The sequence below is a fragment of the Toxorhynchites rutilus genome, chromosome 2 (assembly GCF_029784135.1).
Source record: "Toxorhynchites rutilus septentrionalis strain SRP chromosome 2, ASM2978413v1, whole genome shotgun sequence".
Taxonomy (NCBI): domain Eukaryota; kingdom Metazoa; phylum Arthropoda; class Insecta; order Diptera; family Culicidae; genus Toxorhynchites; species Toxorhynchites rutilus.
In genome coordinates, this window is record NC_073745.1 from 56,917,738 (window position 1) to 56,936,586 (window position 18,849).

General features: G+C 39.1%; 1 protein-coding gene across 1 annotated transcript in view; it reads left to right on the forward strand.

Annotated features, from left to right (window-relative positions):
- LOC129771606 (exostosin-1) overlaps positions 1 to 16,223 on the forward strand; it is a 527,767-nt gene extending 511,544 nt beyond the window's left edge. The window contains exon 10 of the mRNA XM_055775403.1: positions 686 to 16,223. Within this exon, the coding sequence (XP_055631378.1) occupies positions 686 to 794 (109 nt within the window). The 3' untranslated portion in view covers positions 795 to 16,223. The remainder of the gene's footprint in view (positions 1 to 685) is intronic.
- Positions 16,224 to 18,849: the final 2,626 nt, after the last annotated feature.

The window sequence follows — 18,849 nt, forward strand, 5'->3', positions numbered from 1 at the left end:
ACTGGCCCTCAAACATCTGCAGCTGACAGTAGCAACTCAAAGTAATCCGAAGTACTGTAACTTCTCCACAATGGGTGTCCTGACGCAACGCACTAGAATTTGGTTCAACAAAAGCTACTTCGGCATTTTCATTTTTATAATGAAATATCGAGGATCTAAGAGCCATAAGTGAACATGCAATATTACTTATGAGTCGAAGATCCTCGATATACTCGATCCTCGAAAAGCAGTTTAGAGCTAATCAAAATAAAATACTTACATATAGAAGATTTGCGTGAGAAACATATTGTTGGGGACTTTGCCAACCTTTTCCAAATTAACATCACTAAGTCCTTGGCTTCCTTAGTGAAACTAAATTGATTGTTTACATTCACTACTGGAATTCCTAAGCAGTATACACAATGCTTCAAAGTGTTTTCAAATCAATTCGAGGAAGAAATTGGCAACGACACTCTCAGGCTTCAATACGAGATAGTTTGCGACACGCCTACACCAATCATGTGAAAAGAAACCAGTCTAACTTTTAGGGACAAATTCGATTCAAAAACAAAATTACTTCCTTAAATAAATTCGCTTCGTCCACAATTACATCTGAATCTGATCTATTTGTGAGTGATTGAACAAATCTCCGTTCATTCTTTCCAATAACAATAATAATCAAACATTGTTTTTTTTCATCTTCCAGCTACATGCCACTGCTACGTTCCAATCTCCGGCTGGATCCCGTACTGTACCGGGATTCGGTGTCCAACCTGAGGAAAAAGTACCGCCAAATCGAACTGGTCGGCAGCTAGCGATTCATGTACATCTACTAAGAAGCAGCAACAACATTCGTGGATTCTGCGAATTTTTGTGTTCTATTTATGTTTCGTTCCGTCGTTCCCCAAACTCAATCTCAAAGAATCAAAGAATGTTTGGCTTTTTTGGCCAAACCACACACCGCCGCCCTCGCAGCAGCAACGAAGGAGAAGCAGAAGAGGGCGACACCCACAACCACTTGTAAAAAAAAAATGGCAAGGGCAGCGAACACTGGGCGGACAGCGAAATCACGAGCAATTTGACGCCCCCTCTCGCGTGCCGCGAGGGGAGAAGAAACAAGATTAGCATTAAAGCAGAAAAGTGTAGACTTTTTTGTAACTCATCATCCTATTTTGTAATTAGGGCTTTTTTAATGTGAGGAAAATGAGACCTTCCCGTAACAACGGGGCGGAAAGCAATTTCTCGGCGGATGAAATCGATCTGAAGCGCGGAGTGTCGAAAGTGAGAATCTGTACAGAGTCGTCAAAAGTCATAGCGGTAAAGGATATACACATACTTGGACACATTTCGTTGTTATAGTTAAACAAAAAATATGAAAAAAAAAGAAGAGAAAAACTAAATGAACCAGAAACTAAGGAAGCAAAAAAATATTCGCCGCAGAAATATTTGTTTGTAAATAGCATTGTTAGACAAAGATATAGGTACACACGCGACATTTTTGTAACTAAATCAATTAGATACAGCCATATACATAGCGTAGTTGGACATGCGTTTTATCCTAGTGCGATAAGTAGGACAAAATATATCATGGTGAGCGAAAAAAAAAGTATGGAAAACATACAACCAATTGTGAGCAACAAAATATTATCAGCAAAATTGTTGTTGTGTTGATGAGTAAGACGATTACCACGAAGGGGGTGCAGAAGTTACTGAATGGTATTTTTTACGTAAACGTGTAAGGTAAACAAAATATTGATGAGATTTTCTACACACAAAGCGAGAGAGAGAGAGGAATGTAGATTTTTCGAAACGAAACGAAAAAAGAGGGGGATCCAAGAGAAGTGAAATTAAGTACGTAAGAAAGTGGCATTATGAGGAACGGGAATTATTATTAACGCTGCACATTTTAGTTTTTAACATCATTACCATTGGACGGTCGGTTTGGAATCCACTGGAGTTTGTATTTGTGACTTAAATGTTTAGGCATCTCAATCTAAAAAGTCAAGAGAATAATTGGGTCCAAAGGGGACCCAATAAACATTGCATTTTAAGACTAGAACTATCGAACGGTCAAAATGACCGGTTGTACCATTTATTCACAAGATTCTTCTTCTTCTTCTTCAATGGCACTAACGTTCCTGGAGGAACTTCGCCGTCTCAACGTAGTATTACTTGCGTCATTTTTATTAGTACTTAGTTGAGATTTCTATGCCAAATAACACGCCTTGAATGCATTCTGAGTGGCAAGCTCTAGAATACGCGTGATCACAGTGCAAGTCGGAGGAAATTTCTTTGACGAAAAATTCCCCCGACCAGAACGGGAATCGAACCCGAACACCCGGCATGTTAGTTATGACGCTAACCACTCGGCCACGGGAGCACTAATTCACAAGATTATGTTATGAAATGTTATTTAATGTTCTTTAATAATGTTTAAATTTTTCTGAAATACATTTTATTTCCTTTGAAATTTTTATATTCTGACAACTAAATATCACACTGGTCAAACCGGTTTGGTAGGAATATATATATATATATATATATATATATATATATATATATAACAACTTTCGGTAGTTCTAGTGTTAATTGCGGACTTCTGTCAAAATTTTCCAAATAATATTAATATAAATATTTTGAACAGTGTCCTCTAAGAACAACGACATTATTTTGTTTGAAATGCAAAGACGAACGAAAGTTATTAACCCCAAAAAAATCTACTGCACATTGGACATATAAGGTATAGTAAAAGTAAACCCCTTTTTTCTCAACAGATGATGATAGTTTTCTCGCGTTGCATAGTAGCGATTGTGTTACACTAGGTGTCATCATAATAATGAGATTTAGTACTGAACGATGCATATGTGGCCTAAATCTAATCGTTCCAATTATGCTAAATGGAACCTGCAATGTTAAAATAAGGGATGACTTTTTATTACAGCTTATAGTTGGATGCATTTCATAAATAACCGGCAAAAGTGAGGTGGTTTGACTTCCCAAGAAATTCAGAATCCTATCGGAAAGGATTTTATTCGATTTTATTTGTACTCCATCAAATGAACTCTTATTAGAAATTGAAGTACTGAACAATGTTCTACGACAGTGTCAACTCGTATTATTAACTATCGTTTTAGTGTAATGCTTGCTCCGGTAATGATACAAGCTAACAATCATTCACGATTTAGTATTGTTGTGAATAGATAATATAGTATAATGCCTCAAGTATTTGTAATTGATGCCGGAGATTCCGTTGACTTCCTATATTCATCGAGTGAGTTTGCACTCTTAAGGTTCCATTACTCGTGCTCGAGCTTTTCGATGAATATGATGAATACATGGCGATTCAACATGTAGAAGCGGCATATCATATAACCTAGATTAGCTGACCGAGCACGAGCATCCAATCTCCAAAAAGCTGAGAAAGCATTTTAAGTCTAATATAGGAATGTTAGCCAGAGTACTGCAATGGATAATTTCTTTGAGACCGGTAGGAGGTAGGTGGTGACGATAAGGCAGATTTGCCCTATCTTCAAGAAGAACAAGTAGTTCGAGTGTTCTAAATACCGTAGCGAACCTCACCACCTTTCACCACGAGTGTAGTTTTGCACTTCGATAAATTTTGACAGATTTTTTGACGTAGAACCACGTCTTTCAGGAAGGGTGCCAAATCAGGAAACAGGTTACGTTTTTATGAAATAAAGTTAACGTTAATAACTATTTTCACTGTGAACGAATTCTCATGATTTGCATACCAATCGAAATTCTCTTAGATTCGTTTGATATGCTGTACATTACAATTCGCTAATCTCTAAACGGTTTAAATTCATGAAAACTGGAAGAACTTACTTTTTTTCCCATACATTTGTTCTGCCGATTTGTCTGCTGACCCTACCCGTATTTCAAATGCTTATACCTCGAACATTTCCCAACAGATCGGAAAGATGTTTGCATCAATTGATAGAAAATATTTCTACGCATCTATTACAATTAATAAAATATTATTTTTCATGAGATGAACAATTGAATAACTGTAAAATGTCAAGCGTTATTTCTAACTGCCAAGTTTTGACTGGCCCGATTTATGGTTTCCCCAACACAGACTTCAAAATCGATGTACCTGTGGAAATCTGCTCTGCAAATATACATGCATGTCGGTTCCCACCGAGCTGTGTTCCTCTAACACGGACTTCAAAATCAATGTGCCTGAGGGAATCCGCTTTGCAAATACATGCAAGTCGGGGGTATTTTTTGGTGTTGAGTACTTTTGTACTCGCTTGTCGGTGTGCAGACCGGAATATGTTTTTCGAAAACGTACATTTAAACTGAGAATCCTAGGAAAATCGTCATTTCAGATACTAGAGGTGAATGAACTTTCGCGGTTCGAGAACTACGTAAACATGAGATGTGCAATATTTTCAGAGGGAAATGTAAAATACAATGATCGTTTGACAATTCTTCCGTTCACATATTTTGGTAGTCCTAGGCATCATATCAAACGTAAAATTTATCAAATTTATTTGTAACGAAGAACATAATCTATTACAAAATTTTCGATGCATTCTAAAATAATATTCGAAGTGGATTGCATAATATAATTGCGTGGTTCTACGTCGAAAATATACGGTCGTGTCCTAGATACAACCCCTTACATTTTTTTATGTTGGACTCTCCACATCAGAACCATGTAGCACGACGGCATACCGCATTAAATATATACTATCATGAATAAAGTGATGAACTATGCCCAAACTTATGAGAAAAACTTTCGAGTAATCTGTTGGGCAGGCAAAAGTGATTGCTCCATAGGATTTATATGGAGCGACAAGATTGAGATTTGTTTAAATAATTATTTTAGCGAAAAAGTTATAAGAATTACGCGCTACTCTATATTAATAACATGCGAATATATGTTTCTTTACATAAAAATATTTACTTATAGCGTCAAAGCCATATACACGGAGAAAAATAGAAATTTCTGTTTTGGCTATGATTCATATCAATGGAAGCAGATTGAATATTAAAAAAAATTCACAGAAATAGTGCAAACTGCACATTGCGATTGTATAGCCGGATTAGGTTAAGTGTGTTCCCATTTAGGCTTCGTGCTTTTTGCTGGTTTCGTGAAGAAATAAGCTGTAATGATATCCCTAACCGGTGGTTAGTTCCGCCAAAAAAGCAGTTGATTATGTTGAATTAAGAAAAAAAAATATCAACCAACTCTCAGATGTGATATTCGGGTACCTGAATGCTCTGCGGAGAAGCTAAATACGTTTATAAGAAAATTGTTTTTGTATTTTTCAAGTGTCAGGTTTGTATAGGGCTCTTGCTACACATACATGCAGAGCATCTGTTGGGCAAACATCATTTGTTTACATTCGTAGCTTCTATGCAGCAGAAGCGGATTCATTATCAATCGATGTTCTTGTAGATGATTTAAATATAGTTGCGATCTTCCTATTAGCGCAAAATATTTCATAGAACTAATATGAACTTTGTGAAACAGTTTCACAAGCTATTTACCGAACAAGAGCTTTTGTGTGACGCATATTGCTTAACTTACTTACTATTTCGCGATGTTCATTGGGCGACTTTCCCACTAAATTTGAATCGAAAAAATAACAGGAAAGGATTATCAGCATGTTCGCACCTAGATTCAAGACACAGAGGCTCGAGCTCACGTTCGTATGCTACCTTGTATTTTCCAAGATTAAGCCAATTGATGGATTTTCTTCGTTTCCGATCAATTTTCTTATAACCATATTTCACTTCTCCGCAGAGCATTCAGGTACCCGGAAATCATATCTGAGGATTGATTGATTTTTCTGGCTGAATATGTTCTTAATTTCAATATAATCATCTGCTTTTTTGGCGAAACTAACCACCGATTAAGGATATCTACACACGAATATTCATTATAGTTTACTTCTTCACGAGATCAGCATTTCAGGGCAAAAAGCATAAAGTCTAAATGGGAGCACACTTCACCTAATCCGGCTATATAATCGCAATGTGCAATTTGCATTGTTTCTGTGAAACTTTTTGAATAATCAATCTGCTTCCATTGATATAGATCATAGCCATAACAGAAATTTCTATTTTTCTCCATGTATATGTCTCCGCAAAGAGACATATACTCGCAAGTTATTGATATAGTGTAGCGCGTAATTTCTAGGACTATTTCGTTAAAATAATTATTTAAACAAAGCTCAATCTTGTCGATCCATACAAATCCTATGGAGCGATCTCTTTTGCCTGCCCAACAGATCACTAATACATATGCACGATGCAAGCGCCCTAAAAGTTTCCCGTTGTATTAATTGTTTTGATCAATAAATATGGAAAATGCCAAAAGTGCTCACGCAGAGAGAAGAAAGACAATCGATGCATTTCACCAAAAAAATGTTGGTATCAGAGAAACTGCTCGGCGGATTGGACGATCCCATCAAGTAGTGTTCAATAATTTGGCGAATCCTCAAGGATACGGTGAGAAGGAGAGAGCCCCACGTAAATCGAAGCTCTCTGATCAGGAAAAGCGAGAAATAGTTAGAACACCACCAAATACCTTAAAATCGCTAATACAGCAATATTTGAATTGAAATTCTCGGGTGACAATTCGTCAAGTTTTGGTGAAAAGTCCTCACATAAAGAGGGCTTGAAAGGTTGAAGCTCTTAATCTTACACCATATCACATCGGAAGAAGTCTCAGTTTTGCCAAAGCTCACATGATCCGACAGTGGAGCATGGTATGTCATGACAAAGAATGTTTCCAAAAGTATACATTTTGCTATACAGTGATAGACATTCGTTTAGCCGCACTTGAAAAAAAAATTGAAACACTTACACAAAAATTAGAAATGTTCTTTTTGTTGGGATACATATTTGCTGTAGTGGTAGTATATTTTAGTCACTTTCATCGAAAGGACGCGCGTCATACTCACACACGCACAAGGTGGCATCGGTGGTTGTAAACATTCAAACGCCGTTTTTTCCCGAGAAATACGTTTAGCCACAGAGCATAAAAATCAACTTTTCGTATAATCACCGAGTCTTTATCTGTGTTTATTGAAAAATTACATCGGAATATTCAATTTACACGGTAAATAGAAGATGTGAGTAGTTGGTCAGACTAGAGATTCACGTATAATTTGAAGGAATGGCGAAAGGTACTCGATTAACGGAGGAAGAACGGAGAATAATAAAGAAGTTCAAAGAAGAAAAGTTTTCTAATCGCTCGATCGCAACAAAAAATGATCGATCTGAGAAAGTGGTACGTAATTTCTTGAAAATGGACTCGAAATATGGAATAAAACGACCTACAAAAGGGAACTTTGTGTCTTAAAGGTCAAATAAGACACGAAGCAACCAAGAATCAATTGTCCTGCTCACAAATTAAGGCAGATTGGTTGTTCCAGTAACGAAGAGCGCATCTTGAACGAGTCACCAAACATCAAGTGGAAGAAACTTCACGGGAAGCCGAAACTGACCGCCACTCATAAGCAGAACCGTCTAAATTTCGCCCGGCAATACATGGAATGGAAACTATGTTGTGTTTTCCGACGAAAAATAGTTTAATGGATGGCCCGGACTGTTACAGTTGCTATTGACACGATTTAAGTCAGCGGAATGTCGTGAGACCGAAGCGAAACTTTGGGGGCGGAAGTTTTGATGGTGTAGGGAGCCTTTTCCTATCACAGCAAGCTTCCCATTTGTTTCATTTCCACCCGAATGAACTCCGAAAAGTATCTTGAATTACTGGAGGACGTTTTGATTGGCCATATTGAGAATAACGCTACTGAGGATATCGTTTTTCAGCAGGATAACACATCGATCCACGTTTCCAAGCAATCAAAGGCATGCTTTGCTGAGAAGGACATTCCACTTCTAGAATGACCTGCTTGCAGTCCTGATAGTCCCGAATTTTGGCCGGGATGGTCTATGTAAACGGACGACAATTCGACAACATTTCCAGCCTCAAGGCAGTAATTCAGGAGTGTTGGGCCCTATTTGATATGACAACACTTCAAAAGCTGTCTGACTCGATGCCAAATCGAATTTTTAATGTGATCCGAAATGTAGGTGGACATACAAAATATTAGCTACTGAATTCGAAATATGCTGCACAATTTTTTCTAGCGAAATTTGAAGATGCGGCTAAACGAATGTCCACCCTATTTGAATTATTTTGATAGCAAAAAGTGAATTGTTACTGTTTTTTAATAATGAATTCAATGAAAATAAACAATAAGCGTCTTTTATGAGCAACACTGAACAAATAATTGACTTATTTTCAAACATATTGAGGAAAAATAAGGTGCGGCTAAACGAATGTCATGCGAGAGCTCTACTGAAGTACAGGGTGACTCAAAAGTCTTTAAATTCTTCAAACATAAGGTGACTATCAATACGGCATCTATAGCCAATAGTTATACTACCAAACAAACAGGTGACCACTTTGTCCCCTATGACCAACTTGCCCCCACTACCCCTATAGGTTATCTTCACTGATGAAGAAAATTCAATTAGGATGGTCCTGATGGTTTCAACAGGTACTGGTACAAGGTTTTATGCATCCAATGTTGGATACCAAAATATTCTACTGAAGGGGAAGAATAATCTTCAGAAGCTTTCCTGTTAATTGCGGCAAATACACCAAATACAAAATGTATTTGGTCGCAGTATTATATGAATAGAAAACATTAAAATAAACTCTTACGCTTGAATGTCATTTTCAATTCCAAGGGGAACTGGCAGATTATTTTTCAGCAACGATAACGTCTTTCCGGATTCTTCTCGATGCTCGATGCCCGCCAGTGGTTAATGTTAACTCGATAACCACCAAAGGAAAAGAGTTGCGCGCGTGTATGTGTGTGTGTGTGGCGGCTGCTCCGATGCATCAAACGGAACCAATTTTCGATGCTGATTCTCTCTTGGCCGTCTTTTCAGGGGCATCACTCTCCTCCCGATGAATTCCCTTCTGGCTAAGGTGCACAAACAGGCTCTTGGTGACACCGTTCATCAGCGCGTTCATGATCAACGAAGTCAGCTTCGCCACAACAGCGACAGCATGCTCCGATCGCTGTTCAAATATAACTGAGTTGATTTCCGAGCGGTGCTCGCCTCTATACCGATTGGTGATTTCAATAACCTGTTTTAAAAGCAATTTTAAGGCTATTGAAACAAGTTTTTGGATCAAAAAGTAACAAGTATATAACGCGTATACATTTTATCATTCGAATGAAGTGTTTATTTCGTTCAGTTGTTTAGGAGCTTTTGATTTTGAGCGTTATCGTTTTCGAAACTTTCGAATTTACACCCCAGTATAGAAATGAAATACGTAGTCCTACGTCAAAATCACATTCCAGCAAAACAATGCTACTATTCATACCAGCATGGAAACTAAGCCATGGATTAAGGACCAAAAACTTTTTTTTTTTTGGACTGGCCTGCTCGCTCTCCAGACTTGAATCCTGTTGAAAATCTTAGGGGGATCCTTGTACGCAGAATCTACACGGAAACGGGAAAACGGTACATCACGATTGAAGAGCTCAAGTGCGCAAATTGGGAAACCTGGAAAAATACGAAGAAATCCGTTCAGCAGAATTTGGTAAATAGTATGCCAACACGAATTTTCCAGGCTATTAGCTGAAATGACAAGGTTGCAAATTATAAGACATGTAAATCAGCCGACAGTTTTGAATTTTTCATTAATAATGCTTATGAGTTCTGAGATGGTCTTATAGAAACCATTTAGCTGAGATTATCATATTTAAGCACAATAACTAAACAAACAACTCTTTGTAACATTTGATATCATTAAATCAAGTACTGACACCACATGAGAGAAAGTGGTCCTTTAGTGCGAACTCAAGTTTCTGGTTTGGCCGACTAGCTCAATACGCCACGAAAAGTAATAGTGTCCAATACTCAATATAAACTAAAATGTAACGGAAAACTTGTCACTCTTTCATGGTTCTATAATTGCTATCTCAAAAGCTTGTCCTTCCTACAAACATACATACAATAATCTCTTCACGCTGCGCGAATCGTTGGGGGCCCCATGATACTGCTACAACTGCATCAACCTTCTGCAGCCGCTCCGTCGACGTTTCCGTCAGGTCGTTGGCCTTTGTTGCACCACGTCTGCTTATCGTCACAGCGTTGCAGCCGTAGCACGTCGCACCGACTTCTGTTGCACCACTGTGTGTTTCCCGGTTCCCGGAATAAATCGCCACAGAAAACGACTGCAACAGAAACCACCGCTTATAAAATGTGTAGTAGGCTATAAATATTGTGGCGCGGTATTGTATTTCAAAACAAGAATTAACCGGGCAAACGTATCGCCCCAGGCAAACGTAACGCCCCGGGCAGACGTATACCGTCCGACGCTCGCTAGAGCTCGGTCGGACATTGCTAAAGGATCGTATCCTATGTTTCAAACTAACCGGGCAATCAGTGGATCCCAGGTTTGCGTGCGAGACACCGCCGCTTCCGACGGCGGGTCGGCGGTGGACTCGGATTGCGTCATCTTGGCGGCATGGGCCGCCTCGATTCCTTATCCTCGCCAAATGGGGACTTCGTCCCCATTACATTGTCCTCAGAATAAATTTCGAAAAACGAGAACAAGAGAATAAATTTATAATAGAAATGTGAGGCACATGATGTTTTTCCCGCGCCAAATATTTCTAGCCTACTACACTTTTTCTAAGCGGTTGTTTCTGTTGCAGTTGTTTACTGTGGCGATTTATTCCGGTCACCGTGTTTCCCGAAGCTTGTCGCACCCTCAAATCAGCCGTGTCACAACTCGCACCGATACGCTTGTCGTCTCGTTCCACAATGCTACGGCAGGCGATCTCAAGCGAACACCGAGACTGGGAGAGCTGAGTCGAAGCAATTGGCTAACACGAGAGATTGGAAGAATGGAATGGCGATTCTGCCGTCTTGGCCTTAAGCAAAAGCGAGCCTGTAAATAAAGGCCCTCTGTCGAGGAGAGCTTGCGTGAATCTAACCTCCATCATTTGTGCTTCAATCAATCTACCTTTCGAGGGCCTTTCCTTCTTCCGCGTTCTGCTCGTGGAGATGTGCAGATTCAACGCGGTAGAATACCCGTAATCTACACTGATGGATAGGAATATTATTTCGTTTGCACGAGGGATGGCAATGGTCTCACTTTTCCTGCATATGTGCAATTAATTCGTCAGTATTCTGTCTAACACGTGTGAGGTTATTTTTTACCTGATCAGGTTTTGGTTTCCTTAAGGACGATACTGCACTTTTCGACTACGCGTGCAGTTGAATTTTGGCTTCTAAATTGAACGGTTCTTTGTTCACGTATCCACTTTTCAAAGTCTTTCACACGCGGTTACTAACTCCGTATTGTTCGCCAGCCTCATACAGATGGAATTGATTTTCTTTTGTATCGACAGACTAATTGTTCGGTGTGGTATGATTTTGCCAGAGAGAGATGTTGTTATTTCCAGTGACGTCATTACAGAGGATGGTCAGTGATGTTGCGTTGAAGTTGCTTTCATTAAAAAACATCTTTTGAACGAAATTGACGTTAAATATACTTCATTCTAATTTGTGTGAGTATTTTTCGCGTACGATACAAAAAATATAGCTCACCTGTAGTATATGTCAAGTCATGTTGGGTATAGATTGCTCGCTCTGAAGTTTCGAAATTTAGCTTCACCCTAGACACCCTAGAGTCAATTCGGAAATATTGTTGCTTTGCCGATTGCTCGCGCCGCTCAGTGAAAGCATTCTATGCAAAGAAATATTGGTTCGTTGAATTGAATAACGGACTGCGCTATTCTTATATATGAAACAAAAGTTTTTTTCTGGTATGTATAACTCAGAGTCACAAAAGAACGGTCGTCGGTTGTGCATAAATTCTGCAGTGAAATGTTTGTCCCATTGGAGTTGATTTCTTCAATTGAAATTAACTATGACGATATTTTGCTTCGTGTTTCGTTATTGTGAAAATAATTATTGGATTAATGGATTTTCAAATGAAATACGTATATTGAAAAGCGTTTGATCTATTCACTAATTTCGAATTTCGAGCTTATTGGTGACTTTTTCTGATCGCTCATTTCATTTTCCCGAATTCGAGCATTGTTCCCAGGTTGAAAGAGGCGTCAAAGTGCAGCCCTGCGATTTTACTTCAGTTTCAATCTGCAACACAAGTTTCCTGTTGCAAAGTCCAAACATCCACGCCAACAGAAGGCCTGGTGGGATGGTGTTGTGAAGAGACGTTGAAAACCATAAATGATTCTCTTTTTTAACATACGAAGTTAAGGGTCAATATGACCAGCTACTTGGGTTGTAACGTTTGCATTAAAAAATGGACTTTTTTTAGGATGGTGATAAAAAAAACTAAGTCAGATAATTGAGTTTGATACATTTCCCATGGAAGGTAATTATATCAGGTAACCTACAAAAAAATTCTCCGCCATTGCGAGTGGCCTTCCGGCAGTTAACCGAAACATTCGCCATGGCGGACAAAAACATGCGTGTAGGCATGTTTTTGAGTTCTTTCTTCGTTTTATTTATCAATCCCTTCTCAGTTTTCGCGACAAAATTGTTGGAGTAGATCTTACGCTTCAGGTTTGCCCAGAAATTCTCGATGGGACGCAGCTTGGGCACGTTGGACGGAACGATCGCTTCGAGTAGTGTACCGACGCCAGATTCGGCCAAAACACCGCGTTTTCACCCTTCTGGTATTTCTTGATGAACGACGTAACTTCCGGCAGGAACTTCGTACTATAAATTTCTCCGTTCACGGCCAGTCGGGAGATAAAGAAGGGCGCCCTTGACATCCCCTTTTCGCTGATTGTCAGCCACAACAGCACCTTCTTTGGGAACTTGGTGTGTGAAATAAACTTCACTTCGGAGCTCACTTCCTTCGTGGGGGAAGTAAAATACGAAGTGCCCTGCCAGTCGTTGTCATCCAGGGTGTCGTCCATCACCACCGTCACGTCGCGATTCGCCGGGAAAATAGACTTGATCATTTTATGCAGCCGTTGCTGCTGCGTCATTGCCTGCAGCTCCGAGACCAGTGGACGGGACTTCCGCTTCCTGACATGTATGTCCATGCTCGCCAGGTACTTTTTCACTGTTTGGTCGATTGCACCGACCTCCCGGCGCAGCGATGTATGCACTTTTCCCTCGATCTTGTAACGGGGCTTTCTTTCGATGCTCTGATTGTTGTCCAATAGGGCCAAGATGTTGTAGATGCCGTATCGGGCATATCCGGCGTCTACAAAGTGCCGCACGATATCCGTTTTCGACGCGGCAGGGTACCGTCGTTTGAACGCGCACACTTCTGAACGAAGTAGCTTCACTGTTTTCGCCATCACGGTTAGAGTTCGACTGATAGAGCTGTCAATTTTTTTTCTGTTGACTCATGGGTTACCATGATTAATGCTACATGGGTAGTTCCGTCAGTGCGTGTGAAACCCATTCAAAATCAGCAAATTGTTTTGTCCATCTTCTTAATGCAAACGTTAGTCTAGCGCGATTGAGTGCTGTGCTGTTTCTATGCGCCCAGTTCGATCAATCACCTCGTGGCCAGTACCGTGATTCTTCTAGAACCTAGAGAGCTATCAATTTGTAATGGTCAGTAGAATTTTGATCATAGTTTCAAACGGGAAACTATTTTGGGCGTGTGAATACGACTCCGGTTTTTTTTTGTGAAAATTACACGCTTTGTTTGGAAGATGGACAAATTCGGACAATTCGGTGTTGTACAGGATGGTTCAAAACCATTTCCCCGATTTCGAAGGTATTGTGACGGGGCAGGATATTGCAGTAGAATGACCGGTACCGTGTCGATGTATTTGTCCTGCTACTTCGCCTTCAGTCGCTATAGTGGTGTGATCGTGCGCATCGCAATTCGCATTCTTTAGGGAAACACTCGGTCAGTGATCGCGACACAAAGAGTCTTCCGTAAAAAAATTAACACTATCATCAGTCCTGTCACGTCCCCTTGGAAGTCGGAAAATTGATTTTACATTTTGTATTTTTTTTCTTTTGAAAAGCAGAGACTTTTCAGTGCCTGGATGACGTTAGCCAAATACAAACTCCACAGAAACAACCGATTTCTGTTCCAACCATTGTTTACAAAATCGAAATGCAACAGCTACCGTTCGTTTATTCTTACCGCCACCACAACTAATGCCAACTCAATCCAATCCACCTTACCAACGGATGTAAATATGTGGTAAAGCGAATGGTGCACCTTTTGGCCGAAATGCCAAATACTCGAAAGATCCTGAAACTTGCCTAGGTTAAACCTATAAACCTGCCCTAATTCCATCCGAGATGTACAATCCATAGCTATTGGCCACTTCGGCCAAACACAGTGCACCATTCGCACATTCGAGCAATACTTTTTTGTTGTGTTGTTTTCAACGCCAGCAGAAACTGGCATGTAGAAGGTATGCAAAGGGTTAACGGACCGAATCGAGATGTGTGAGACACGAAGCGAATGCGTTTTGCTGCTGGTAGTCGAGTGGATTTGTTAGATTCAGTGAAATGTTAGAATGCTGACTCCCCCCCGGAAGCAAGAATGTAACAAAATGGTGCCGTTTGATACGATTAACGAGTAGGTTAAAATTATGATAATTATTATTATTACACCAACTGTAGTTAAAGATGAAATCGAATACAATAAAAGTAAATTCAACAGAGAAAAAAACAGAAGAAGGCGGAAACAGAGCAAATGTTCGCTACCCGTGAGATTTCAGAAATCAAACAAGGAATAAATGAATAGGAATGTGACGCGAGAAAGCCTAACGGGGGAAAAAAAGAAGCTAAACCGAATCTGGCAGGATAACGCAGATTAGGGAGATCCATTATCCAGGTTGAGAAGAACAGAAACGCTGGATGTCTTCCAAACAGCCGTCTTTCAGTTTGAAGTAGTGCGAAAATGAATCGATGAGTGATGAACTAGGTAACAGAGGTGAAGCGAAGAGCTCCGTCAATCAAATCAATTCAAATCCATATCTGAAGCCGCAATAAACCGAGAGTAACAAACTGATGATAATCTGATAAACAGGAACCAAACGCTAGCTGGAAGACATAAAATCAAAAATCACTCAAGCTTGTTAGAAATTTTAGAACGAACAACCCTTTGATGTGTGTGTGCGTGTGTTTTCGCTCGAAAATTATCGATTTTCATCAAATCACCGTTTAACTGTCTAGAAACTAATTTTGGATATACCAAAGAGATGTTTAACTCAACTAATCTTGACCAAAACCGCATACTACCCACAGAATACTCTCGACCTTAAGCAGAACCATTGGTCATTGAATCATCCACATCCTTTCCAGAATCCTTTCGTCAATATGTCATCTCCCAGGTAACGAAAAATTACATTCAATCACCCGTAATTCCAGTTAGCACTTTTGCACACCCACAAAAGAGACCTCCAACGCGCTCGCGAGCGGAAAGGAAATCTATCTCACGCGGATGGTGTGATTGATTGTTGTTCATATTTTTATCGAGCCAATGGGCCCCATTCCATCCTCGGCGCCATACCGCTTCGAACCGAAATTTCGAACGACACGGTTTGACGGTTTTATCGACACCACTCAACACACAAACAGAGCCAATCAGTTCAGGCGGAAAACATAATTACATCGAAAATGATTTATTTCACCAACTTCGTCGCGCGATCGTGCCTACCGATTATTATGCTGTTTTTTTTTGTTCCAAGCTTTCCCCATCCGAGGGAGGCCGAAACCGTGGTAGGAGCTTTTTTGCTGTAGTTCTGTGATTTTGGGGACAACACGCGCGCTGTGACGACCACCGGAGGGAACAAAGGTTGCAAAAGTGCAAAAGATATGCGGTGGATGACCATGTTAATGATGTTTTATTAACCCTTTGCGGTCGTGTTCAATTTGGGCATGGGTGTCGTACTGGTCGGAATTATTTTTCCTTGAGATAACACTGAGAAAGCGTTGAATATGAGCAATTCCAAATGAAATCGATAAATGACAAAACATGAGTATTTTTGATTCGAATGAAAGTTTGTATTCCGTTTGGGTTGAAGGATATATTTAAGGAGTTTTCCACAGCAATTGGGATTGTTTTGACTCAAGCGTAACTTTTGAAAAGGGCGTATCGATTTTAGTAGGGGAAATCTTCGATAATTTATATCTCAAAAACTATGAGTCGTACCGAAATAGTGTCTTAGAAAGAGTTATAGAGTATTGACGTCTAAACATGAAAAAAATATACACTGAGAAAAAAGTTAGTACTCTTTTTTTATTTATAAAAAAAAACTTACAAATTTTAATTTTTTTTATTTTTTCATATAAAATAGAAGTCATGTAGAAAATTTAAAAAATGGATCCAAGATGGTTAAACTATTTTGACGAACTCTGTGAAACATCGATTTTTTATGAATTTTCGAAACTTCGAATTTTTGTATGTTAACAATCATTTTTAGCCACAAATTATGATTCCTGATGTGATTTAAAACAAAAAAGCTCATTATAAATCTCCTTCTAAATGCAGCCATTCTCGAGATATTTGAAAAAATATTTCTAATTTATTGTCTTTTTTATAGTAAAAGTTAACGAATCGCGGACTACGGCCGAGTGTTAAAAAAAATGAAAACGAACTTCACTGTTCAACTTTCAGTCTTTATTTTCCGATACTTAATTCTACCCTACACTTTCTAAATGAATCTGCTGACCTATCAATATTATACCTGTCGATGCCAGTCCAAGGGTCGTTCGCCGTCGTTGTCGTTGTCCGGATGTTTATTGCTGAATTGCGTGACCTAGTTAACGTTGTTGTCCATCGGTGGAATTCTGCTGATGCTGCTTGAGGGTAATGCCCGTTGTTCCGGTGTCAATAAAGTGCTAACTGCTGACGGGGTCCAAATAATGAATGTATGATGTTTGACGATGGCTCGGTATCGTTGCCAACTGGGGTCATGCTGGTGGATCCGTTGGTAACTGCTCCCCCCTGAAGATCGAGCCGTCCCGGTTCGATTCCTTCGGCTGATGAATCCTCCAGGATACTACTTATGTTGATACTAGGGTACCATTTTCGTTGGAAAGTGCTTTCGGTTCGTTTACAGTATTTCGAAACACCCACAGCTATCGCTGAAACGATAATAAACGGTAATAAACTTCAGTTCTTCTGGTTCTAGGAATCTTCTTGATATTGTTTTGAGTTTTGCGAGATGTATAGTTTCGAAAATACTGTCTAGGTGGTAATGAATTTGATCTAAGTGGAATGATATTTTAAAAAAATTTACAATTGATGTGAAGTTTTGATTATGATTTTGTATGTCTAACATTGTTTGTCTGTTTGAAATTATTTGTTTCATATTTTTTGAAGTTACAGCATGTCAAAAATCACTTAAAATTTCTGACTTCGCACTCTGTTCCTCTCATTTTTTTTTTGTGGAGTCATCAATTTTCCAACAACTTCTATATTTCAATCTGCCATCTGGATTTTGAGTTACAATTTTTTTTGTAGGAAAGGTCAATGCATATATCCGACCGTGTTGCTTGTGCCAGGAACCCCTTGAGTTTTACTAGAAAACTCTAACTAACTATGTTTTTGAACACTGTACATGTTAGTATTTGTTATTTTAGATGTATTCAATCAAATCCATTCCACTGTGATCCGTCAAATGTTAAAATATTATTCAAAACAAACGCGAGTGTCGATGATGTGCAACCGGATGTAATTTTCGTTAGTGGAGTTTAAGCTTTCATTCTTGGACGAGGTTTTTCTACAGTTTGTCCCCTGGATTGTTAACTACAGGGTAATTTCGATATAGCGTACATCATTTTCAAAATTATACGTTGTATCGACTTGTACGTTTTATCGAAGCATAATAAAGTACTAAGAAACGTAGTTTAGATCACTTTATTGTGTGGCTTTTTGGGTAAGATTATTGATAAAATTCAACTAGAAGACGAAGACAGCCTTTCTCACAATGTTTTTCCTTTAGTACCATTGATTAAAGCTTGATTCATTTAGAATCCGGATCCACAATACCAGTTGTATTTTGAGATTGGTAGAAGATACAAAACATAGATTAGTTTCAAAATACAGATAATTTATTTATCTTTCAGAATAAAAAATATTGAAAAAAAATATTTCTTTACACTTTGAAAAAGTGTACATTATATTGAGGGAACGTTATAATGAGGGTACGTTAAATCGAAGTTCCCCTGTATCCCTGGGATTCGAGTTGAGTTAAATTTAAGCAATAAATTAATAGAAATAGTCCTCTTAAAAATGTGTGCTGTTGGGGTCCGTCACCCTTTGAATGGAGTAAGCCCGGCATGATTTCCGGTTAGTTGAAGGTTATTGGGACAAATTTTCCATTTATTTCAGATGCCCCGCAGCTCCCAAGGAAATCGAATCGTGAGAGTTGGTCCCAGGACAACCTCATCCTTGCAAAAGAGGCTATCGTTGGTATCAATGAGGTTACAAATCGAGGTGAAGCAGTAGGCGATGTATATCTGTATTGGCAAGCAAAATATCGTGTCGTAATTATTTGTATTTAATATGGAATGTATATGAAAGAAACAAAACAATGTTGAAATTACTCACGGTTGCATGATAATTTGAGCCCAAATTCTCATGAATTCATTCAACTGTTTGTTTTTTAACAGATGACAATTGTATCGTGGCTTATTTCAATTATTTATGTGGTAAAAAGGTCCAGAGAGCAGTCGTATGCTTAGTTCTTGAAAGCAGTAACATTTTTGGTTGATTTTTGATTATTCTCTAACAACATACACACCGACACTGAGAGCCTTTCGAACATCAACTTCATAACGTTAAAATAATGAAACTTCGTTTGTTTCTATGAACATGGGGGAATGAAAATGGCA